The following is a 26930-nucleotide window of genomic DNA, read 5'->3' on the forward strand; positions in this document are numbered from 1 at the left end:
TTAGTTATTTTGATACTTGTGCTATGAACCAGCCACTTATCTGGCCATTACTATGCTATTAATGTCTCTAATCTCAGCATCTCGCGCATACTAATCAGGCAATGGGGAGCTGCGGCATGACAACCTGAGAGACAGCTGTAATTGGCTAAAATGGCAGAGAGGTTGAGTTTCTGAGAACCTAGGGCCAGGATGGATGACTCATACCACAGGTCTGGAGGTAGGCCCGCACGCACGCACGCCCGCCCACACTACTGCTTCTGTATCAAAAATAGGTCAAATACAAAAAAAGTAAGCAAGCAGTATAGTTCTGAACAAGACAGTGTTCCAACGACAAAACAATCAAATCTTCTCTACCATACAAGTTGACATTTTCTCCAGAGACACATTACTGAAACCAAGACACAGACTCAACATACTGATAGCCTAGAATATGTCATGTAATCATTCTGAATATATGCCATACAGATGGTTATTTGGTTAATTGTACATTATTGAACATTGCTTACCTCTAGGACCTAGGTTATTAAATAGCAGCATAATTGTTGTTTTAAATGAGGGCTACAGAAGGTTGACAAACAGTACTATGCAGAGACTGTATTGGCTCTAACATGGGTGGAAGACTTCTATGTACAGTTGAATAGTTGTGAGTATGTATGTTACTATGTACTTTAGAACTAATAGTTGTGAGTATGTATGTTACTATGTACTTTAGGACTAATAGTTGTGAGTATGTATGTTACTATGTACTTTAGGACTATAAATTGTGAGAATGTATGTTACTATGTACTTTAGGACAAATAATTGTGAGTATGTATGTTACTATGTACTTTAGGACTAATACTTGTGAGTATGTATGTTACTATGTACTTTAGGACTATAAATTGTGAGTATGTATGTTACTATGTACTTTAGGACTATAAATTGTGAGTATGTATGTTACTATGTACTTTAGGACTATAGTTGTGAGTATGTATGTTACTATGTACTTTAGGACTAATAGTACTTTAGGACTAATAAATTATGTTACTATGAGAATGTAGAATGTTACTATGTACTTTAGGACTAATAATTGTGAGTATGTATGTTACTATGTACTTTAGGACTAATAGTTGTGAGTATGTATGAGTATGTATGTTATTATGTACTTTAGGACTAATAGTTGTGAGTATGTATGTTACTATGTACTTTAGGACTAATAGTTGTGAGTATGTATGTTACTATGTACTATAAATTGTGAGAATGTATTTTACAATGTACTTTAGGACTAATAATTGTGAGTATGTATGTTACTATGTACTTTAGTACTAATAGTTGTGAGTATGTATGTTACTATGTACTTTAGGACTAATAGTTGTGAGTATGTATGTTACTATGTACTTTAGGACTAATAGTTGTGAGTATGTATGTTACTATGTACTTTAGGACTAATAGTTGTGAGTATGTATGTTACTATGTACTTTAGTACTAATAGTTGTGAGTATGTATGTTACTATGTACTTTAGGACTAATAGTTGTGAGTATGTATGTTACTATGTGTTCAGGACTAATACTTGTGAGTATGTATGTTACTATGTACTTTAGGACTAATAGTTGTGAGTATGTATGTTACTATGTACTTTAGGACTAATAGTTGAGTATGTATGTTACTATGTACTTTAGCATGTGAGTATGTATGTTACGTGTGTACTAATAGTTGTGTATGTGTTACTATGAGCATGTTGTGAGTGTGCGTGTACTTTAGGACTAATACTTGTGTATGTATGTTACTGAGCATGTGCGTGTGTGCTTTGTACTAATAGTTGTGATGTATGTGTTACTGAGGACTATAAATGTGTGTGTGCTATGTGTAATACTTGTGTATGTGTTACTATGTACTTTAGGACTAATAGTTGTGAGTATGTATGTTACTATGTACTTTAGGACTAATACTTGTGAGTATGTATGTTACTATGTACTTTAGAACTAATAGTTGTGAGTATGTATGTTACTATGTACTTTAGACTATAAATTGTGAGAATGTATGTTACTGTACTTTAGCATGTTGTGTATGTGTTACTATGTACTTTAGTGATGTTTGTGTGTATGTGTCTGAGCATGTGCGTGTGCGTGTGCGTGTGTGTGTGTGTGTATGTGTCTGAGCATGTGTGTGTGTGCGTGTGTGTGTGTGTGTGTGTGTGTCTGAGCATGTGTGTGTGTGCGTGTGTGTGTGTATGTGTCTGAGCATGTGTGTGTGTGCGTGTGTGTGTGTGTGTATGTGTCTGAGCATGTGTGTGTGCATACGTGTCTGTGTTCATTTTAGCCCTTTTGTGTATTTGTTTTCATACAATAAAGGTTCAACCACTTTGAAGACCATTGTATGTCCTACATCAGCCTCTCTGACTGAACATATACAGTAGGCTTAGATAAACATCTAGTTTGGTTCTATGAAATCCAGGACAGGCTACATTAGACCTGGAGTTTGACCCCACATGTGGATCTGCTGTCATCTATGTCCACTATATGATCATGTGGGTAACATGATAACACACCCAGTTGCTATGGATCTGTCTGGCTTTTGTTTGTGTGTGTGTGTGTGTGCGTGCGTGCGTGCGTGCGTGCGTGTGTGTGTGTGTGTGTGTGTGTGTATGCGTGTGTGTGTGTATGTGTAGCTCTAATAGTATATTTGGATGCTTTGTATTGATCCTGAAAGCAACCAGGTGGTGTGATGGTTGTTGTGGGCGTATCACTCTGCTTGCACTGCTACCGACTTCCTATCTCCTAGACACACCACTTCAATCACGCCGTCTCTTTCCAGACTGATGCACCTTCTTGAATCTATTACAGGCTACAAAAAACATGTCTCCCTTTCTCTCTGACATATTCAAGAGTTAATATATCTAAACATTTCATAGAGGAATGTGTCTTCATCTAAGCACTCCCCTTCCAATTGCAGCAGAGAGAGAGAGAGAGACAGAGACAGAGACAGAGACAGAGACAGAGAGAGAGAGAGAGAGAGAGAGAGAGAGAGAGAGAGAGAGAGAGAGAGAGAGAGAAAAAGCCCCCATAGGATTCCCCTAGCAGAGGCGGTTCATTGCTCAAACGGATTGCTGGGAGCAGAGGAGTGTTGAAGTGACAGAATCGGGACTGCCGACCTGCGTAGCCTATCCATTATAGAGAGGCTGGAGTGGTGCACAGACTAGAGCTAGCACCCCACAGAAAACACAGGCTCAGAGAGAGACAGACATTTTAGATTCCACAAGCTATTTCCATTGTAAACAACTGGTGGTAGATTCTGTGTATGTGTTTATGTGTGGGGAAACACAGGCTCGCAACATGTTCAGGGGGGTGAAATGTTTAGGAGTGTTCTGATAAAAAATATATTGTGTGTAGAACAGGAATGACTGTCTACGTAGAACATAATGCAATGTATCTAATCAAGTCAGCTCTGGACATTCCATTTCTATCTTCACTCTGAGGATTTTATTTTGAACGTCCAGCAAACCGAATGAACAACTTGAATGTTGCTAGTTTACATGAGAGCGGAAGCTATTAACACAAATCTGCAAGCTATTCACAAGCACGGAAGTGTGTATGTTTACATATTAAGACACACACCTTTGGTTGATATGATGAAAATCCTGGCAATGCTTCAAAACCAGCTGTGAACATAAGAAACTCACCGAATGAATAAACAAAGCATATTCTCTACGATTTTCAGTAAGACATTTAGTCAGAAGTATCGCAACTTGTTCTTTAACAGAGAAGTCAGTCAGAGAGCTGTTCATTTCACTTTCAAGATGGCAGATGAAAGATTTCTCCAGTAGTGCCGGGTTGTACTTCTCAGCTCGAGCCGCCACATATATCTGACTACAGTATATGCAGTGAAATGAATATGTGTCTGTGAGGGCAAAGGCACTGATTTATCAACATATATCTGACTACAGTATATGCAGTGAAATGAATATGTGTCTGTGAGGGCAAAGGCACTGATTTATCAACATATATCTGACTACAGTATATGCAGTGAAATGAATATGTGTCTGTGAGGGCAAAGGCACTGATTTATCAACATATATCTGACTACAGTATATGCAGTGAAATGAATATGTGTCTGTGAGGGCAAAGGCACTGATTTATCAACATATATCTGACTACAGTATATGCAGTGAAATGAATATGTGTCTGTGAGGGCAAAGGCACTGATTTATCAACATATATCTGACTACAGTATATGCAGTGAAATGAATATGTGTCTGTGAGGGCAAAGGCACTGATTTATCAACATATATCTGACTACAGTGATATGCAGTGAAATGAATATGTGTCTGTGAGGGCCAAGGCACTGATTTATCAACATATATCTGACTACAGTATATGCAGTGAAATGAATATGTGTCTGTGAACAAAGGCACTGATTTATCAACATATATCTGACTACAGTATATGCAGTGAAATGAATATGTGTCTGTGAGGGCCAAGGCACTGATTTATCAACATATATCTGACTACAGTATATGCAGTGAAATGAATATGTGTCTGTGAGGGCAAAGGCACTGATTTATCAACATATATCTGACTACATTATATGCAGTGAAATGAATATGTGTCTGTGAGGGCAAGGCACTGATTTATCAACATATATCTGACTACAGTATATGCAGTGAAATGAATATGTGTCTGTGAGGGCAAAGGCACTGATTTATCAACATATATCTGACTACAGTATATGCAGTGAAATGAATATGTGTCTGTGAGGGCAAAGGCACTGATTTATCAACATATATCTGACTACAGTATATGCAGTGAAATGAATATGTGTCTGTGAGGGCAAAGGCACTGATTTATCAACATATATCTGACTACATTATATGCAGTGAAATGAATATGTGTCTGTGAGGGCAAAGGCACTGATTTATCAACATATATCTGACTACAGTATATGCAGTGAAATGAATATGTGTCTGTGAGGGCAAAGGCACTGATTTATCAACATATATCTGACTACATTATATGCAGTGAAATGAATATGTGTCTGTGAGGGCAAAGGCACTGATTTATCAACATATATCTGACTACAGTATATGCAGTGAAATGAATATGTGTCTGTGAGGGCAAAGGCACTGATTTATCAACATATATCTGACTACAGTATATGCAGTGAAATGAATATGTGTCTGTGAGGGCAAAGGCACTGATTTATCAACATATATCTGACTACAGTATATGCAGTGAAATGAATATGTGTCTGTGAGGGCAAAGGCACTGATTTATCAACATATATCTGACTACAGTATATATGCAGTGAAATGAATATGTGTCTGTGAGGGAGGGCAAAGGCACTGATTTATCAACATATATCTGACTACAGTATATGCAGTGAAATGAATATGTGTCTGTGAGGGCAAAGGCACTGATTTATCAACATATATCTGACTACAGTATATGCAGTGAAATGAATATGTGTCTGTGAGGGCAAAGGCACTGATTTATCAACATATATCTGACTACAGTATATGCAGTGAAATGAATATGTGTCTGTGAGGGCAAAGGCACTGATTTATCAACATATATCTGACTACAGTATATGCAGTGAAATGAATATGTGTCTGTGAGGGCAAAGGCACTGATTTATCAACATATATCTGACTACAGTATATGCAGTGAAATGAATATGTGTCTGTGAGGGCAAAGGCACTGATTTATCAACATATATCTGACTACAGTATATGCAGTGAAATGAATATGTGTCTGTGAGGGCAAAGGCACTGATTTATCAACATATATCTGACTACAGTATATGCAGTGAAATGAATATGTGTCTGTGAGGGCAAAGGCACTGATTTATCAACATATATCTGACTATATGCAGTAAATGAATATGTGTCTGTGAAATGAATCATGACTGTCAGTGTGAATATGGGCAAAGGCACTGATTTATCAACATATATCTGACTACAGTATATGCAGTGAAATGAATATGTGTCTGTGAGGGCAAAGGCACTGATTTATCAACATATATCTGACTACATTATATGCAGTGAAATGAATATGTGTCTGTGAGGGCAAAGGCACTGATTTATCAACATATATCTGACTACAGTATATGCAGTGAAATGAATATGTGTCTGTGAGGGCAAAGGCACTGATTTATCAACATATATCTGACTACAGTATATGCAGTGAAATGAATATGTGTCTGTGAGGGCAAAGGCACTGATTTATCAATGCATGATATCTGAAAGGCTACAGTATATCTGACTACAGTATATGCAGTGAAATGAATATGTGTCTGTGAGGGCAAAGGCACTGATTTATCAACATATATCTGACTACAGTATATGCAGTGAAATGAATATGTGTCTGTGAGGGCAAAGGCACTGATTTATCAACATATATCTGACTACAGTATATGCAGTGAAATGAATATGTGTCTGTGAGGGCAAAGGCACTGATTTATCAACATATATCTGACTACAGTATATGCAGTGAAATGAATATGTGTCTGTGAGGGCAAAGGCACTGATTTATCAACATGACTACATTAAATGCAGTAGTGGAATATGTGTCTGTGAGGGCAAAGGCTACTGATTTATCACATGACTACATTATATGCAGTGAAATGAATATGTGTCTGTGAGGGCAAAGGCACTGATTTATCAACATATATCTGCACAGAGCAGAGGCTGGTGGGAGGAGATTTATCAACATATATCTGACTACATTATATGAGGAATATGTGTCTGTGAGGCTCATTGTCATGGCAGTGAAATGAATATGTGTCTGTGAGGGCAAAGGCACTGATTTATCAACATATATCTGACTACAGAATGCAGTGAAATGAATATGTGTCTGTGAGGGCAAAGGCACTGATTTATCAACATATATCTGACTACAGTATATGCAGTGAAATGAATATGTGTCTGTGAGGGCAAAGGCACTGATTTATCAACATATATCTGACTACATTATATGCAGTGAAATGAATATGTGTCTGTGAGGGCAAAGGACTGATTTATCAACATAATCTGACTGCAGTTCCAGTCTGTGAGGGCAGCCTCAACCTGACTGCAGTAAATGAATATGTGTCAGTGATTTATCATATTCTGACTACAGTATATGCAGTTATATGTGTCTGTGATATTTACAGACTATGGGAAATGAATATGTGTCTGTGAGGGCAGGTGATTTATCAACATATATCTGACTAAATATGCAGTGAAATGAATATGTGTCTGTGAGGGCAAAGGCACTGATTTATCAACATATATCTGACTACATTAATGCAGTGAAATGAATATGTGTCTGTGAGGGCAAAGGCACTGATTTATCAACATATATCTGACTACAGTAATGCAGTGAAATGAATATGTGTCTGTGAGGGCAAAGGCACTGATTTATCAACAATATCTGACTACAGTAATGCAGTAAATGAATATGTGTCTGTGAGGGCAAAGGCACTGATTTATCATTTTGACTACATTATAGCAGTGAAATCCCACTGATTTATCAACATCTGACTACAGTATATGTAAATGAATATGTGTCTGGAGGGCAAAGGCACTGATTTATCAACATTATCTGACTACAGTATGTCAGTGAAATGAATATGTGTCGTGAGGGCAAAGGCACTGATTTATCAACATATATCTGACTACATTAACTATGTGTCAGTGAAATGAATATGTGTCTGTGAGGGCAAAGGCACTGATTTATCAACATATATCTGACTGGCAGTTGAATATGTGTCTGTGAGGGCAAAGGCACTGATTTTCAACATATATCTGACTAGAAAACAGTATATGCAGTGAAATGAATATGTGTCTGTGAGGACAAAGGCACTGATTTATCAACATATATCTGAAAGTATATGCTGAAATAATATGTCTGTGAGGGCAAAAATCAACATATATCTGAACACGGTGAAATGAATATGTGTCTGTGAAACCATTTATCAACATATATCATGCAGTGAAATCTGGTGAGGGCAAAGGCACTGATTTACATATATCTGACACAGAGCACAGGAAAAGGCAATTTATCAACATATATCCCATTATATGCAGTGAAATGAATATGTGTCTGTGAGGGCAAAAACATATACACTGAATCAACCAGTGAAATGAATATGTGTCTGTGAGGGCAAAGGCAGGCAGTGAAATGAATATGTGTCTGTGAGGGCAAAGGCACTGATTTATCAACATATATCTGACTACAGTATATGCAGTGAAATGAATATGTGTCTGTGAGAAAGGCACTGATTTATCAACATATATCTGACTACAGTATATGCAGTGAAATGAATATGTGTCCAAGCCTATTTATCAACATATATCTGACACACCCAAAGGCACTGAATCAACCTGACTATCCAGTGAAATGAATATGTGTCTGTGAGGGCTATTTATCAAAAACCCCAGTGAAATGAATATGTGTCTGACAATGACAACAACCCAGTGTATGCATATCACACCTGATTTATCAACATATATCTGACCTGAACTGTGAAAAGGCACTGATTTATCAACATAATCTGACTACAGTATATGCAGTGAAATGAAAATAAAAGGCACTGATTTATCAACATAATCTGAAATACATGTGTCTGTGAAATACTAAGACAAGCAGTGCAACATATATCTGACTGACAGAACCCTGTGAGGGCAAAGGCACTATTTAGACAAGCAAAGCCATGTCACATGATAGACTCATTGTCTCCTACTGAGTCTTCACAGTGGCACAGAGGAGGCTGGTGGGAGGAGCCATAGGGAGGGTCCGTCATGGCTGTCAATGGAACGCGTCTGTCCATATGTGGCTGGATTCCATTCCCCTGCAAGCAGTGACATATTAGTTATATGCATATTTACAGTATGGGTATAACAGGTACTACAAAAGGGTTTATGAATTAACACAAACAACACAATAACTATAAATGCTAACAAACAAAATAATTAAAACATGGAATTTGCATTTTAGTAGCATCCCTCATCTACTTCCTCGTTTGTCGAAAAAACCCCACTGGTGGTTACTGAGAAGAAAAAACGGAACGATGCATGTAACTAATAAATACAAAAACAACAAACGGAACGTGAAACCAATGCCTATCTGGGAACACTACACAGAGACAGGAACAATCACCCACGAAATGGAAACCCAGGCTGGTTCCCCATCAGGACAACAAGAATCACCTGCTCTGATTGAGAACCGCCTCAGGCAGATGCCTATACTAGACACACCCCTAATCAACCACAATCCCAATGCCTACAAAAACCCCAATACGACAATACAATAACCCCATGTCACACCCTGGCCTGAACAAATAATAAAGAAAACACAAAATACTAAGACCAAGGCGTGACAGAACCCCCCCCCCCCCCCCTAAGGTGGGACTGGAGGGGAGGGTCCGGGTGGGCGTCTGTCCATGGTGGCGGTTCCATTATAGTCATAGTTCCTCCCCTTCGTGTCCCGGATAATCCACCCTGAACCATGGGTCACCCAGAACCCCACTGAACTGAGGAGCTTCGTGACTGAGGGGCAGCTCGGGACTGAGGGGCAGCTCGGGACTGAGGGGCAGCTCGGGACTGAGGGGAAGCTCGGGACTGAGGGGCAGCTCGGGACTGAGGGGCAGCCCGGGAAGCACTGAGGGGAAGCCCTGAGGGGCAGCTACTGAGAGAAATTCCAGTACTGAGAGGAAGCCCAGTACTGAGATGAAGCCCAGTACTGAGATGAAGCTCAGGCAGGTAGTAGGCTCCGGTAGATCCTGGCTGGCTGGCGGATCTGGAAGATTATGGTTGACTAGCAGATCTGGAAGATTCTGGTCGACTGGCAGATCTAGAAGATCATGGCTGACTGACAGATCTAGAAGATCATGGCTGACTGGCAGATCTAGCTGCTCTATGCAGACTGGCAGATCAGGAAGAGACTGGTTGACTGGCAGATCTGGAAGAATCTGGTTGACTGGCAGATCTAGAAGATCATGGCTGACTGGCGGATCTAGCTGCTCTATGCAGACTGGCAGCTCCTTGCAGAGTGACAGCTCCTTGCAGACTGACAGCTCCTTGCAGACTGGAAGCTCTTTGCAGACTGACAGCTCTGGCTGCTTCATGCAGACTGACAGCTCTGGCTGCTTCATACAGACTGACAGCTCTGACTGCTCCATGCAGGCTGACAGCACCCTGCAGACTGACAGCTCCTTGCAGACTGACAGCTCCTTGCAGACTGGCAGCTCTTTGCAGACTGACAGCTCTTTGCAGACTGACAGCTCTGGCTGCTTCATGCAGACTGACAGCTCAGGCTGCTCCGGACAGGCAGGAGGCTCCGGCAGCGCTGTAGAGGAGGAAGGCTCTGATAGCGCTGAACAGGCGGGAGACTCCGACAGCGCAGGAGAGGAGAAAGGCTCTGATAGCACTGAACAGACAGGAGACTCCAGCAGCGCTGTAGAGGAGGAAGGCTCTGATAGCGCTGAACAGACAGGAGACTCCGACAGCACAGGAGGGGCGAGGCGCACTGTAGGCCTGATGCGTGGTGCTGGAACTGGTGCTACAGGATCGAGGACACGCACAGGAAGCCTGGTGCGGGGAGCTGCTACCGGAGGACTGGTGTGTGAAGGTGGCACAGGATGGACTGGACCGTGAAGGTGTACTGGAGAGCCTGAGAGCAGGACTGGCACAGGGCGTGCAAGGCTAGGTAGGTACACAGGAGGCCTAGTGCGTGAGGCTGGCACATTTTTCACCAGCCGACTAACACGCACCTCAGGACGAGTATGGAGCGCTGACCCAGGTGCCATTAAATCCCTGACACGCTCTGTCAGACGAATATCGTACCTATAGCACCATACTAGCAACTCCCTCATTACACTCTCCTCCACTTTCCCCATTAACTCCTTCACAGTCTCTGCTTCGCTCACCTCTAACACCGGCTCTGGTTCTGGTCTCCTCCTTGGCTCCTCACAATAAACAAGGAGAGTTGGCTCTGGATAGACCGGACCGTGCAGGCGCACTGGAGCTCTTGAGCACCGAGCCTGCCCAACCTTACCTGGCTCGATGCCCACTCTAGCCCGGCCAATACGAAGGGCTGGTATGAACCGCACCGGGCTATGCACCGCACTGGAAACACTGTGCTCCATAGCATAACACGGTGCCTGCCCGGTCTCTCTAGCCCAACGGTAAGCACAGGGAGTTTGCGCAGGTCTCCTACCTGGCATAGCCATACTCCCTGTAAGCCCCCCCAATAATTATTTGGGGCTGCTTTTGGGCTTCCATCCACGTCGCCGTGCTGCCTCCACATACCAGCGCCTCTCCGCTTTAGCAGCCTCTAGTTCCTCCTTGGGGCGGCGATATTCACCAGGCTGAGCCCAGGGTCCTTTTCCGTCCAGTTCTTCTTCCCATGTCCAATTCTCCAAGTGGTGCAGCCTCTCCCACTGCAGCTGCTTCTGTTGCCTCTCCTTTGGCTCCTGCCTGTTAACACGCTGCTCGGTCCGTGTGTGGTGGGTGATTCTGTAACGGCGTTCTTCGTTTGTCGAAAGAGAGTCGGACCGAAATGCAGCGTGGTGGTTACTCATGTCTTTAATGAAGAAAAAAACGGAACGATACATGAAATAACGAATAAATACAAAAACAACAAACGGAACGTGAAACCTATTACAGCCTATCTGGTGAACACTATCACCCACGAAATGCACAGTGAAACCCAGGCTACCTAAATACGGTTCCCCATCAGAGACAACAAGAATCACCTGACTCTGATTGAGAACCGCCTCAGGCAGCCAAGCCTATACTAGACACACCCCTAATCAACCACAATCCCAATGCCTACAAAAACCCCAATACGACAATACAATAACCCCATATCACACCCTGGCCTGAACAAATAATAAAGAAAACACAAAATACTAAGACCAAGGCGTGACACTACTGTATATATAAGTGTATCTCACACCCACTATGAATTGGGTATTCCCATCGGCACTAGCCTAAAGAAAAGGAGGACGGATGGGGGAATTCTCCTCTTCTCTAACATACTGTTTACTTGTGTGACCTACATACAATGGATTGTGCACCGCCTGAATCTACCTTGGATACTAATCAGCCTGGCTTGGTGTGTGCAAGATAGGCTGGTTAAACCAGACTGAATGCTGCACTCAATGAGGAGGGTGGCGCTCTCTAGTAACGGTAATGATTACCAATATCATCGACGTGTGTGTGTGTGCGTGTGTGTGTGCGTGTTTTTGCGTGTGTGTGTTTTTGCGTGTGTGCGTGTGTGTTTTTGAGTGTGTGTGTGTACACACGGCTGAGTGAATAATATAGGAAGATGAAACATCCAAGTCATGTGTTACATATGATCCCTGTCTATTGACCGACATGATGAGAATATGAGCCGTTATTTTTGTCAGCAGACGATGTAGAAGATGATGAGACAGCTGATTGACTAGTGTGTGTGTGTGTGTGTGTGTGTGTGTGTGTGTGTGTGTGTGTGTGTGTGTGTGTGTGTGTGTGTGTGTGTGTGTGTGTGTGTGTGTGTGTGTGTGTGTGTGTGTGTGTGTGTGTGTGTGTGTGTGTGTGTGTGTGTGTGTGTGTGTGTGAGAGAGAGCCCGAGAGGAGAGAGAGAGACAGAGAGAGAGAGAGAGAGAGAGAGAGAGAGAGAGAGAGAGAGAGAGAGAGAGAGAGAGAGAGAGAGAGAGAGAGAGAGAGACAGACAGAGATAGAGAGAGAGAGAGAGAGAGAGAGAGAGAGAGAGAGAGAGAGAGATAGCAAGAGAGTGAGAGAGAGACAGAGAGAGAGAGACAGAGAGAGGCGAGAGAGACAGAGAGAGAGAGAGAGAGAGAGAGAGAGAGAGAGAGAGAGAGAGAGAGTCAGCAGACAAGAGAAGAAAGTGAAGGCAGATAGCGTGGGAGGAAGATAAGAGGTAGAGAAAGACAGAAGGAGAGATAAAAGGTCATGTCAGTGAATGGCCTCGACACTCTAAAGCTCTCAGTCACAGCTCTGAGGTCACATCCACGGGACACAAAACACCAAACAACAATTCAAGACAGATTCTCTTGGTATGTGTACATGCTGGTCGGCTCGATTTCGATCGCCACGGTAGACGGCGACCACGGCGACCGGGCGATCCCCTCCCTGGTTTGAAAAGTGAATAACCTCTATCTTTCAGTGACTTCCACCGGGCACTCCATGGAAAGAGGAACTGTCCACGGGAATTGTGAAAGAAAAAAGGGACGTCTTGAAATGAATGATCGCTCTGCTGTGCTGTGTGCATGCGTCATAAATTGTCACACCAACGCAAAGGCGATTTCTAGATAGCCAACCTCACCTCTCATATCTCATCATATTCTCAGTGGCAGTTGGAGAAATTGAAGTCATTCTAAACCACAAGTTGTCCACCATTGGGTTAGTAAAGATGTAATAAACTACTATCAATACCAAACTGGATTTTGCAGTAAAGTCAAAGAGGACTAATCTATTTATCTGCCAGTCAATATAACATAATGCAATCTTCCCTCGGGTGAATTAAACTCAGTCTGCCATTAAGTGCCACTGACAATAACGATGACAACATGAGTCTGGTAACAGGATTTTAACCATGTCTGATGGCATTCTCTTGGCTGCTATAATTCATTGTCCATCGTACAGTACTTAAAGGATTCCTTATCATCCCTTATTCCGGGGAATAATTCCATTACATCTTTTAAGACGACTGCACAGAAGTAGAAGAATAATCAGGCCAGAGACAGTGAACAGACACTCCTCCTCTCCTCCCCTCCTTATCTCTTCTCTCTCTCACTCCTTCTCCTCTCCTCCTCTCCCTCGCTCCATCTCAACCTCATTGTGCTATTTTCCCCGACCAGTCAGAGCATGCACGCATCGCGGCGCCCAAGGATTCCCTTGATGTTTAAAATAGCTCTCTGAAAACAGGATTAAAAATTCATTCACTTGTTTTCTTAATTCACAAATATTTAACCCTCCTCCCTTCACCTGGGGCGGCAGGGTAGCCTAGTGGTTAGAGTGTTGGACTTGTAACTGGAAGGTTGCAAGTTCAAACCCCCGAGCTGACAAGGTACAAATCTGTCGTTCTGCCCCTGAACAGGCAGTTAACCCACAGTTCCTTGGCCGTCATTGAAAATAAGAATTTGTTCTTAACTAACTTGCCTAGTAAAATAAAGGTAAAATAAACCTCCCTGTTCCCATTCTTTTTACACTGTCAAAAGACTGAGTAGCATCCTTGTCTTCTAAACGGCCCTGTTGAAAAGGACATCTATAGGGATATATACAGCATTGTGTGTGTGTGTGTGTGTGTGTGTGTGTGTGTGTGTGTGTGTGTGTGTGTGTGTGTGTGTGTGTGTGTGTGTGTGTGTGTGTGTGTGTGTGTGTGTGTGTGTGTGTGTGTGTGTGTGTGTGTGTGTGATGAATATTTCAATACATAAATATAATAAATAAATGAAGCGTGTTATGATAATGTAATAACCTCAACCACAAACAATATTGATATCTACACAGACCCTATCAATCATTCAGTTTCACCTGGCCTTTTCTATTATTTTAAGCCTACAGTACGCAATCCACTTTAGACGACGTATCTACTGAAAGCTGTTTCTCCCCTGAACCTGATTCTGCTCTGATTAACCTCAGGATTGTGCCTTTAAAGCATAATTACCCATTTTTATTTGATTTGAATCCCTTTATCAGGGGCGTTGGGAGAAATGGCCATGCATCTTTTATGCAAAGTAATGTTTTCCTTGTGACGCCGAAGAGAACGGAGCGCGGCGACGTCAGGTGTGAGCCAGCAACCTCTGGGTTGTTTTGAAACCAACCTGCTCAGTAACAGCTCCATCATCGCTAGGCCGCTGTAGGTCTGGTATCGCCGTGGCAACGGCACGTGACTGTTTGCTCGGAGAATCTGATGTACCAGACACAGAGGCGAAGCGCTTCCTCTTCTGTTGTTCATTTCCTTCAAATCTCTATATATTGGAAATGAGCTAACCTTTTAGAAGGTCAACTCTGACCTCAAGTTGGTGGAACCCTTCAACAGCCTAAGGTGACTGTGTGCTGGTCAGTAACTGAAACACCTCGAGCAGCACTAGCAGTTTGGCCCTCCTTCAGTTCGAAAAGTTATTGTGTCGGAAATGGATTGAAATGTGTCTCGGGGGACATTATGACGCTTCAAACACTGAATGGCCCATTTCTACAAGGAAAGAGCAGTGTGTGTGTGTGTGTGTGTGTGTGTGTGTGTGTGTGTGTGTGTGTGTGTGTGTGTGTGTGTGTGTGTGTGTGTGTGTGTGTGTGTGTGTGTGTGTGTGTGTGTGTGTGTGTGTGTGTGTGTGTGTGTGTGTGTGTGTGTGTGTGTGTGTGCGTGTGTGTGTGTGTGTGTGAGAAAATATAGCTACTAAGAGGAAGCCATCAAGGTGGTGAGAGAGGCACTAATGCTTTCAGAGACAGAAAGGGAGCAGATGAGTGACTAGGTGAGCATATGTCCCATGAGTGGAAAAGATGTATATTTATGACTCTACTGTATTGAAACCAGGGACTGGTATTTCTGTGGAGTGAATGTCATTTTCGCTATGTGAATTAGCATGTTGAAGTAATGTGATGTATTACCTTGAGATTGTTGCTGTTCCTGTATTTTCACACCACAATAAAATATGTTACCTGCTTCGATTGAAGCAACCCCAATGTCTAAATCGGTGTTGTCTATGTCTGGGTTCAATACAGTACCTGAGCCTTGCACTACAACAGCTACAAGATGAGATGAGAGGAGAGGAAGAGGAAGAAAGAGTGAAACAGCGAGGCTGGATGATGGAGGAGCGAAACAGCGAGGATGGAGGATGGAGGAGTGAAACAGAGAGGATGGAGGATGGAGGGATGGAGGAGCGAAACAATGAAGATGGAGGGATGGAGGAGTGAAACAGCGAGGATGGAGGATGGAGGGATGGAGGAGTGAAACAATGAAGATGGAGGGATGGAGGAGTGAAACAACGAAGATGGAGGGATGGAGGAGTGAAACAGCGAGGATGGGGGATGGAGGGATGGAGGAGTGAAACAACGAAGATGGAGGGGTGGAGGGGTGGAGGAGTGAAACAACGAAGATGGAGGGGTGGAGGGGTGGAGGAGTGAAACAACGAAGATGGAGGATGGAGGGATGGAGGAGTGAAACAACGAAGATGGAGGATGGAGGGGTGGAGGAGTGAAACAACAAAGATGGAGGATGGAGGGATGGAGGAGCGAAACAACAAAGATGGAGGATGGAGGGATGGAGGAGCGAAACAATGAAGATGGAGGATGGAGGGATGGAGGAGCGAAACAACGAAGATGGAGGATGGAGGGATGGAGGAGCAAAACAACGAAGATGGAGGGATGGAGGAGCAAAACAATGAAGATGGAGGATGGAGGGATGGAGGAGCGAAACAACAAAGATGGAGGATGGAGGGATGGAGGAGTGAAACAATGAAGATGGAGGATGGAGGGATGGAGGAGTGAAACAACGAAGATGGAGGGATGGAGGAGTGAAACAGAGGATGGAGGATGGAGGGATGGAGGAGTGAAACAACAAAGATGGAGGGATGGAGGAGTGAAACAGCGAGGATGGAGGGATGGAGGAGCGAAACAACGAAGATGGAGGATGGAGGGATGGAGGAGTGAAACAATGAAGATGGAGGATGGAGGGATGGAGGAGTGAAACAACGAGATGGAGGGATGGAGGAGTGAAACAAAGAAGATGGAGGATGGAGGGATGGAGGAGTGAAACAACGAAGATGGAGGATGGAGGGATGGAGGAGCGAAACAATGAAGATGGAGGGATGGAGGAGGGAAGATGGAGGGATGGAGGAGCAAAACAATGAAGATGGAGGATGGAGGGATGGAGGAGCGAAACAACAAAGATGGAGGACGGAGGGATGGAGGAGTGAAACAATGAAGATGGAGGATGGAGGGATGGAGGAGTGAAACAACGAAGATGGAGGGATGGAGGAGTGAAACAGCGAGGATGGAGGATGGAGGGATGGAGGAGTGAAACAACGAAGATGGATGGATGGAGGAGTGAAACAGCGAGATGGAGGGATGGAGGAGCGAAACAACGAAGATGGAGGGATGGAGGAGCGAAACAACGAAGATGGAGGGATGGAGGAGTGAAACAACGAAGATGGAGGATGGAGGAGTGAAACAGCGAGGATGGGGATGGAGGGATGGAGGAGTGAAACAACGAAGATGGAGGATAGAGGGGTGGAGGAGTGAAACAACGAAGATGGAGGTTGATGGAGGAGCGAAACAACAAAGATGGAGGATGGAGGGATGGAGGAGCGAAACAACGAAGATGGAGGATGGAGGGATGGAGGAGCGAAACAACGAAGATGGAGGGATGGAGGAGCAAAACAATGAAGATGGAGGATGGAGGGATGGAGGAGCGAAACAACGAAGATGGAGGATGGAGGGATGGAGGAGGAAACAATGAAGATGGAGGATGGAGGGATGGAGGAGCGAAACAACAAAGATTGAGGATGGAGGGATGGAGGGATGAAGATGGAGGATGGAGGGATGGAGGAGCGAAACAACGAAGATGGAGGATGGAGGGATGGAGGAGCGAAACAACAAAGATGGAGGATGGAGGGATGGAGGAGTGAAACAATGAAGATGGAGGATGGAGGGATGGAGGAGCGAAACAACAAAGAAGGATGGAGGGATGGAGGGATGGAGGAGTGAAACAATGAAGATGGAGGATGGGGGATGGAGGGATGGAGGAGTGAAACAACGAAGATGGAGGGATGGAGGAGTGAAACAGAGAGGATGGAGGATGAGGATGGAGGATGGATGGAGGTATGGAGGAGTGAAACAACGAAGGATGGAGGGATGGAGGAGTGAAACAGCGATGGAGGGATGGAGGAGTGAAACAACGAGATGGAGGATGGATGAGGGATGGAGGAGCGAAACAACGAAGATGGAGGATGGAGGAGTGAAACAATGAAGATGGAGGATGGAGGAGTGAAACAGCGAGGATGGGGGATGGAGGGATGGAGGAGTGAAACAACGAAGATGGAGGATGGAGGGGTGGAGGAGTGAAACAACGAAGATGGAGGATGGAGGGATGGAGGAGCGAAACAACAAAGATGGAGGATGTAGGGATGGAGGAGAGCGAAACAATGAAGATGGAGGATGGAGGGATGGAGGAGGAGTGAAACAACGAAGATGGAGGGATGGAGGAGCAAAACAATGAAGATGGAAGATGGAGGGATGGAGGAGCGAAACAACAAAGTTGGAGGATGTAGGGATGGAGGAGCAAACAATGAAGATGGAGGATGGAGGGATGGAGGAGCGAAACAATGAAGATGGAGGATGGAGGGATGGAGGAGTGAAACAACGAAGATGGAGGATGGAGGGATGGAGGAGTGAAACAATGAAGATGGAGGGATGGAGGGATGGAGGAGTGAAACAACGAAGATGGAGGGATGGAGGAGTGAAACAGCGAGGATGGAGGGATGGAGGGATGGAGGAGGGATGAGAAGATGGAGGGATGGAGGAGTGAAACAGAGAGGATGGAGGATGGAGGGATGGAGGAGTGTAACAACGAAGATGGAGGTATGGAGGAGTGAAACAGCGAGGATGGAGGATGGAAGGATGGAGGAGCGAAACAACGAAGATGGAGGGATGGAGGAGTGAAACAGCGAGGATGGAGGATGGATGGAGGGATGGAGGAGCAAAACAACGAAGATGGAGGGATGGAGGAGTGAAACAATGAAGATGGAGGGATGGAGGAGTGAAACAGCGAGGATGGGGGATGGAGGGATGGAGGAGTGAAACAACGAAGATGGAGGATGGAGGGGTGGAGGAGTGAAACAACGAAGATGGAGGATGGAGGGATGGAGGAGCGAAACAACAAAGATGGAGGATGGAGGGATGGAGGAGCGAAACAATGAAGATGAAGAATGGAGGGATGGAGGAGTGAAACAACGAAGATGGATGATGGAGGGGTGGAGGAGTGAAACAACGAAGATGGTGGATGGAGGGTGGGAGGAGCGAAACAATGGAGATGGATGATGGAGGGATGGAGGAGCGAAACAACGAAGAGGGAGGATGGAGGGATGGAGGAGCGAAACAACGAAGATGGAGGGATGGAGGAGCAAAACAATGAAGATGGAGGATGGAGGGATGGAGGAGCGAAACAATGAAGATGGAGGATGGAGGGATGGAGGAGTGAAACAATGAAGATGGAGAATGGAGGGATGGAGGAGTGAAACAACGAAGATGGAGGGATGGAGGAGTGAAACAGCGAGGATGGGGGATGGAGGAATGAAACAACGAAGATGGAGGGATGGAGGAGTGAAACAACGAAGATGGAGGAATGGAGGAGTGAAACAACGAAGATGGAGGATGGAGGGATGGAGGAGCAAAACAATGAAGATGGAGGATGGAGGGATGGAGGAGCAAAACAATGAAGATGGAGGATGGAGGGATGGAGGAGCGAAACAACAAAGATGGAGGACGGAGGGATGCAGGAGTGAAACAATGAAGATGGAGGATGGAGGGATGGAGGAGTGAAACAATGAAGATGGAGGATGGAGGGGTGGAGGAGTGAAACAACGAAGATGGAGGATGGAGGGGTGGCAGCGGAAGAGGGACGGGAGGGACAGGAGCTCATATCACAGTCTGATGTCATGGCTATGACCCAGACCCAAATTGCACACTATTCCCTATACTATTCCCTATATAGTGCCCTATGGGTCCTGGTCAAAAGATGTGCACTATAAATGGAATAGGGTGCCATTTAGGACTGGGACATACATACAGGCAACGCGCTCCAGAAAGCTTCTCATGTGTGATGCACTGCCTCTTGCCTCCACATTTAATACACATACATGGTAGTTACTTTGGCATTTCTAGTCTCAGGGACATTCAATAATATTATATTAAATGACGTTTGGGCTGTGTTGGGAGATTTTGTGTATCCGAGAAGGATGGTGTTTTGAGTAGTATGTGTATTAGAGTGCTATGGCTGCAGGCTGTGGTTGACTTGACTTGACTTGTCCCACCCATGACCTGGATAACAGTTATACTGCGAAATTATAGGAGGAGAAGAGGACAGAGAGTGGGGAAGAGGCAGAGCTATATCATTGAGGGAATCCTCTCCTCTCTACTCCTATCTTCTCCTCTCCTCTCCTCTCCTCACATATAGCCACCATTCCTCAGTGACATTGGGAATGCTCTTTCTGTGCCTTTAGTGGAAGCTCTGATGTGAATCATGACCACTGTGTTAGAATATGGTCATATACTGTTTGTGTGTGTGTGTGTGCGTGTGTGTGTGTGTGTGTGTGTGTGTGTGTGTGTGCGTGTGTGTGTGTGCGTGCGTGCGTGCGTGCGTGCGTGCGTGTGTGTGTGTGTGTGTGTGTGTGTGTGTGTGTGTGTGTGTGTGTGTGTGTGTGTGTGTGTGTGTGTGTGTGTGTGTGTGTGACAGAGAGTTTGCAGAGGTGTGTGCATATGAGAGAGAGAAATCAAAAGAGTAGGCCTGATTAAGAGTGTCCTCATGTGGATGTCATGTCACACACACACACACACACACACACACACACACACACACACACACACACACACACACACACACACACACACACACACACACACACACACACACACACACACACACACACACACACACACACACACACACACACACACACACACACACACACTGCTTAGCCAAGTCATTAGATGGTGGTGAACAGAAGGAGGAAGAAAAGGACTAAAGGAATTAGCTGATCACAGACTCAGGCTTTTCGATGACTCAGTAACCATGGCAACGTACTCTGGTAGAAATGCATTGTCTGCCGGTGAAGAAGAATATGCACAAAACACCTGTTAGAATCTACCTGATTTCTATACATATTTCTGAAACGCTCAAACAGGCATATCTCCATGTTAGGTCTATGGTAACCTGCCGTGGAACACACTGAGCATGCCCTGCATGTGTCTAAGTACCAGGCTCATAATAAGCATACAAGGCAGTCAGAGAGAGTCCAAGGCTACGCTACAATAGACTGCAGGAATCAATACAGGCCTGTTGAGAGCAACTCCATTAAGAGGTGAATGGAAGGAAGGAATAGAAAACAGAGAGAAGGATCAACAGAAGAAGAATACATGTCCTGCTCAATTCTTATTTGATCAAATCACAGTACATAAACCTGTAAAAGGATTAGCATCATTTCTGTGTTTTACTGTCGATGTTTTCTCGCAGAAAGAGACTCGCAGTTAATCTGACAACAAAACACTACCTTCTCAGAAATGTAACTTTGCACAATATACAAAAAATGCGGTCTGAGGCTGTTGAAATGTACAATACAGAGACCATAAAGTTTTCCCCATAGTCCGCCTGAACTTTAATGCCTCCCTCCTCTCCCCCTGTCTGTCTGACCTGGTCTACATCTAATGCCAGCCCGTCCCAGCTCAGCACACATTCTCCTGCAGAGAAGGTTTCTTCTTCTTCTTTAAGTACCCAATGTGTGGTGAATGCGGGAGGTCAAAGGGTGATTGTGTCATGAGGGAACTGAATTCCATTCCAGAGGGGATTGAGTTTGGACACTGAGAGTTCTGAGAGCCTTGGCAACAGTGAAGTACACTTGCTAGAGCCACAACGCTTTTGGTGGCAGGACATAGCTACTGTACTAAACACACTTAGCTGGTCTGCTACACTCAAGGGCACTCAACAAGTGTACTACAGATATGAACAACACAATGTGTTCCTCTTGTACAGTAACACCTGAGGGAATAAACAGGAACAGAGAGCAGCCTAGCTCACCATGTAATAGCACCAAGACAGTGGAGACAACAACAATAAAGGACCGTGTGACTCAAAGACAGAGAACGAGAGGGTCTGGGTTTTAGATCAAACACCTTTGGGCCCCTGGTCAGTTGGAGGAGAGCGTACTTTCTGCTAAAGCCTCACCAGGAAAAACGGTTGATCACACACTGGCTATTTGGTAACGTTTTGTGCAGGTACTTGTTTGACATATTACTGCATTGTTAGGAGATAGTAACTTAAGCATTTCTCTGCATCCTCTATAACATCTGCCAAACTGTGTACGCAAACAATACACGTTGATTTGGTTTGGCCCAAACCAACAGCAGAAAGGTCTTTACGATAGAGAAGGAGAGAAACAATACACGTCGATTTGGTTTGGCCTATGGGGAATCAACAGCAGAAAGGTCTTTATGATAGAGAAGGAGAAACAATACACGTCGATTTGGTTTGGCCCATGGGAAATCAACAGCAGAAAGGTCTTTACGATAGAGAAAACAATACACGTCGATTTGGTTTGGCCCATGAAATCAACAGCAGAAAGTTTTACGTCAGAATATGAAGACAATTGGTCAGAATGATGGAAAGGGTCATCTAAGGAGAGTAGGAAGCAGCCAGTCAGACCTTGCTAGGGGGATAAACACTACTAGATAGTCCCTGTGACTTAGAGAGGAGACTTCTCACTGGTTCAGTGTCTCAGAGCATCTGGAGAAGTGAGTTAGTGGTGGTGGAAGGGAGTTTTGTATGTCAGGCTCTCTCTCTGGCCAAATCTGATCTAGGAACAGTTCACAACCCGTAACTCCATCCAAATCAAAAGCAGAGACACAGAACAGGAGAGCAGGGGTAGGTGGGTGGCTCAATGACTCACCACACCCCCCCCCCCCCCAAGACATACAAGTGCTTGCTCACTATTTACTGCTGCTTGGAAATGCAACCCCCGTTGAGTCCGACGGGAGGATGAGAAAGAAGAGAAACACGGAAGCTGGCGCCAGGATGGGCCGCACATCAACACTTGGCCAGCACCGCCTGCTGCTGTGGGTAGATTGTCTGTTATTGAGATTTGAGCTTTTGTCATTCCATACAGGAAAGTAAAATGACCTCTTTTCAAACACACACACACACACACAGAGAACTTCGAACTTTGCCAATGATTACAATTCCATACAGCCTAATGCTGACAGTGCTGTTGTATCATAATAAATCATTCTCCTCCACAGTAGTGTGTGCATGCCACACACACACACACACACACACACACACACACACACACACACACACACACACACACACACACACACACACACACACACACACACACACACACACACACACACACACACACACACACACACACACACACACACACTGGGTAATCTGTCCTCGCTGAGGGTGTAAGGGAGCGGATAAACTTCTCAGGTTCAGGTAGAATAGAAAAATCACAACTCTGCAACTGTATTCTAATTAGTGTCCAAATCTCTGTCACTGCATACTCTTCACACAGTAACGTCTGTACACCATCTGACTAATGTTCACCAATGTAGAGGCTGAACAGCTGCGTCATGGGCGTTTTAGCATATTGGCATATTTAGCAAATTGGCATATTGGTGACTTATTGGCCAGATGGAATGAGATAGGCAGACATGTTATTGGCATGGCGGGATGGGGTCTGTTTGTGGGCCTCATACTCACATTCCATCTGATGACACTTGAGCTCAGGCTGCAAAAGTGGCAAGAGTTCCCGCCTAGAGACCCCAGGAGTGTGCACATGTGAGTGCAGCAGTGCATATGTCTGTGTCTCTGTCAGTGTCTGTCTCCGTGTCTGTGTCGAACCCGTGGGGTCAGGCCCAGACCCAGCAAAGCCTGGGATGCAACAGATGAAATCTCACAGAGAAAAGACAGACAGACAGACAGACAGACAGACAGACAGACAGACAGACAGACAGACAGACAGACAGACAGACAGACAGACAGACAGACAGACAGACAGACAGACAGACAGACAGACAGACAGACAGACAGACAGACAGACAGACAGACAGACAGACAGACAGACAGACAGACAGACAGACAGACAGACAGACAGACAGACAGACAGACAGACAGAGAGAGAGAGAGCTATTCACATTAGCAAACTCTCCCGGTTCTCAGCTGGAGCAGGGAGTCAAAGGTCATGAAGTGAAATTGTTCCACAAACACTGCAACGCTTGTGAAGATTATCAAAAGGCCCCACAGAAAGAGGAGAATGTTTGGAGGGGGCACAGAACAACTGCATAATACCATCATTTAGCACTCATGTGATTTGCTGGATGCATAATGGAGGGATGAGGGAAAAAAATGATTGAAAGAATGAATGGCCGTTACACAGTAACAATGACAACAATAAGACCAACCATAGACAACAACAGATGACATAATCCAGATTGTTTCTTTCCTTCATTCTCTAGATTGATGAGCACCTTTGACCAAGGCCTACAAAGACAAACCAATAACAAACCAATTAGAAACTACTTTGAACCTGTGACAAACACTCTCCTCAAGGGGCCAGGTGAGGCTCAAGGCCACATCTCTTCATTCAAGATGAGTTTTTCCTGGCAGCTGTACTGTTCTTTCCTTTCCTCACATCTGTTTGTGTTCCACCAGTAGCAAATTGACCTGGCAGTGAGAGACACACAGAGAGAGAGAGAGAGAGAGAGAGAGAGAGAGAGAGAGAGAGAGAGAGAGAGAGAGAGAGAGAGAGAGAGAGAGAGAGAGAGAGAGAGACAGAGAGACAGAGAGAGAGAGAGAGAGACAGAGAGAGAGAGACAGAGACAGAGAGAGAGAGAGAGAGTACAGAGAGAGAGAGGGAGAGAGAGGGGGAGAGAGAGAGAGACAGAGAGAGAGAAAGGGAGACAGAGAGAGAGAGACAGTGAGACAGAGAGAGAGAGACAGAGACAGAGACAGAGATAGAGAGACAGAAAGAGAGAGACAGAAAGAGGCAGCGAGAGAGAGAGTCAGAGAGTACACAGCGGCAGAATACCTGACCACTGTGACTGACCCAAAATTAAGGAAAGCTTTGACTATGTACAGACTCAGCGAGCATAGCCTTGCTATTGAGAAAGGCCGCCATAGGCAGACATGGCTCTCAAGAGAAGACAGGCTATGTGCTCACTGCCCACAAAATGAGGTGGAAACTGAGCTGCACTTCCTAACCTCCTGCCCAATGTATGACCATATTAGAGAGACATATTTCCCTCAGATTACACAGATCCACAAAGAATTCGAAAACAAATCCTATTTTGATAAACTCCCATATCTACTGGGTGAAATACCACAGTGTGCCATCAAAGCAGCAAGATTTGTGACCTGTTGCCACGAGAAAAGGGCAACCAGTGAAAAACACGCACCATTGTAAATACAACCCATATCTATGCTTATTTATTTTATCTTGTGTCCTTTACCATTTGTACATTGTTAAAACACTGTATATATATACAATATGACATTTGTAATGTCTTTATTGTTTTGAAACGTCTGTATGTGTGATGTCTACTGTTAATTTTTATTGTTTATTTCACTTTATATATTATCTACCTCACTTGCTTTGGCAACACATGTTTCCCATGCCAATAAAGCCCTTGAATTGAATTGAATTGAGTCAGAGACAGAGACAGAGAGAGGGGGGGGTAAATAAAAGGGCATGGTAATAAAACAACATGTTTTGAGGAAATTGTGTGTGTGTGTGTGTGTGTGTGTGTGTGTGTGTGTGTGTGTGTGTGTGTGTGTGTGTGTGTGTGTGTGTGTGTGTGTGTGTGTGTGTGTGTGTGTGTGTGTGTGTGTGTGTGTGCGTGCGTGCGTGCGTGCGTGCGTGTGTGTGTGTGTGTGTGTGTATGGGGGACAGTGTGTGTGTGTGTGTGTGTGTGTGTGTGTGTGTGTGTGTGTGTGTGTGTGTGTGTGTGTGTGTGTGTGTGTGTGTGTGTGTGTGTGTGTGTGTGTGCGTGCGTGTGTGCGTGCGTGCGTGCGTGTGTGTGTGTGTGTGTATGGGGGGACAGTGTGTGTGTGTATGGGGGGACAGTGTGTGTGTGTGTGTGTGTGTGTGTGTGTGTGTGTGTGTGTGTGTGTGTGTGTGTGTGTGTGTGTGTGTGTGTGTGTGTGTGTGTGTGTGTGTGTGTGTGTGTGTGTGTGTGTGTGTGTGTGGGGGGACAGTGTGTGTGTGTGTGTGTGTGTGCGTGTTTTTGCATGTGTTCAATAACATTTCATTACTCGGTTGAAGGCGCCTGGCAACGCAACTCAATTGAAAGCACTTTAGTTATATCCCTTCCATGCACAGTGTACACATTCCTTTCCCAGGAAAGCTACTGAGTTCAAGCCATTCATTCTTATTCAAGGCTACTCAATAGATACTGTTACAGAAGGCTCCCACAAGACAAAGAAACTGTTGCTTGTATCAAATCAAATTCTCATTCTGATTGATAAAGGCTGGACACGGGCTACCCATCCCTCGCAGGAATTTAGTTCTAAACATGTTGACGTTAATTTAATAGATCATTTAAACAAACACCTTTATTCCACATGCGGGAACATTGCATTCCTGTTTCTAAAATGTATGCACTAGCAATATGATTTAAAACAGTTTCCGAATCAGCAATTCAAACGCTCTGTTGTAACATCGTTCATCCAGTGTCAGAAAGTGTCAATCACCGCAGCACCCAAACCCACGTTCCGTTATCCTTGTTCGGAAGTAGCATCAACAAGTCGCCAGTAAATCATAAACAATAAGAAAACAAATTGTATTTCACTTACCCATCTCAAGCTATTTCTCTTCACTGTGGTGGTGAATAAAGTTGTAGACCTCAGTAGCAACTCTCGAGATACAGCAGTCCAGTCCAATGTGGGTCGCAATGCACAGGCGTAACAGTAATCAATCGAGCGGGTGAACTGGCAAGCGCAGAGTTCTAGAGGGGAAAATCCGGACGAATCAATGGTGTTTTGTCCGACCGATTTAATGAGTAAAGAAAACGGACAAAAGTACAGTATTGTGTGGTCTGTCCGAAGCTAAATCCCTGGTTCATTTTAACAAAGAAAAAGCACACAGAGCATGGGTTGTCTGCATGTATGGCTACGCTAAGTTCAAGTCATCAATTCAAACTGTGATGATTGAATATGCCTACATTTCAAAACGTCGATAAAACCCTATATTTTTACAT

The 26930-nt window shown here is 44.5% G+C and overlaps 1 protein-coding gene across 1 annotated transcript in view; it reads right to left on the reverse strand.

The window, feature by feature from the left end:
* LOC124012846 (neuronal membrane glycoprotein M6-a-like) overlaps positions 1 to 26930 on the reverse strand; it is a 91405-nt gene extending 64475 nt beyond the window's left edge. The window contains exon 1 of the mRNA XM_046326844.1: positions 26527 to 26930. Coding sequence (XP_046182800.1) covers positions 26527 to 26530 — 4 coding nt within the window. The 5' untranslated portion in view covers positions 26531 to 26930. The remainder of the gene's footprint in view (positions 1 to 26526) is intronic.

Source organism: Oncorhynchus gorbuscha, linkage group LG24 (genome assembly GCF_021184085.1).
Source record: "Oncorhynchus gorbuscha isolate QuinsamMale2020 ecotype Even-year linkage group LG24, OgorEven_v1.0, whole genome shotgun sequence".
Classification (NCBI taxonomy): domain Eukaryota; kingdom Metazoa; phylum Chordata; class Actinopteri; order Salmoniformes; family Salmonidae; genus Oncorhynchus; species Oncorhynchus gorbuscha.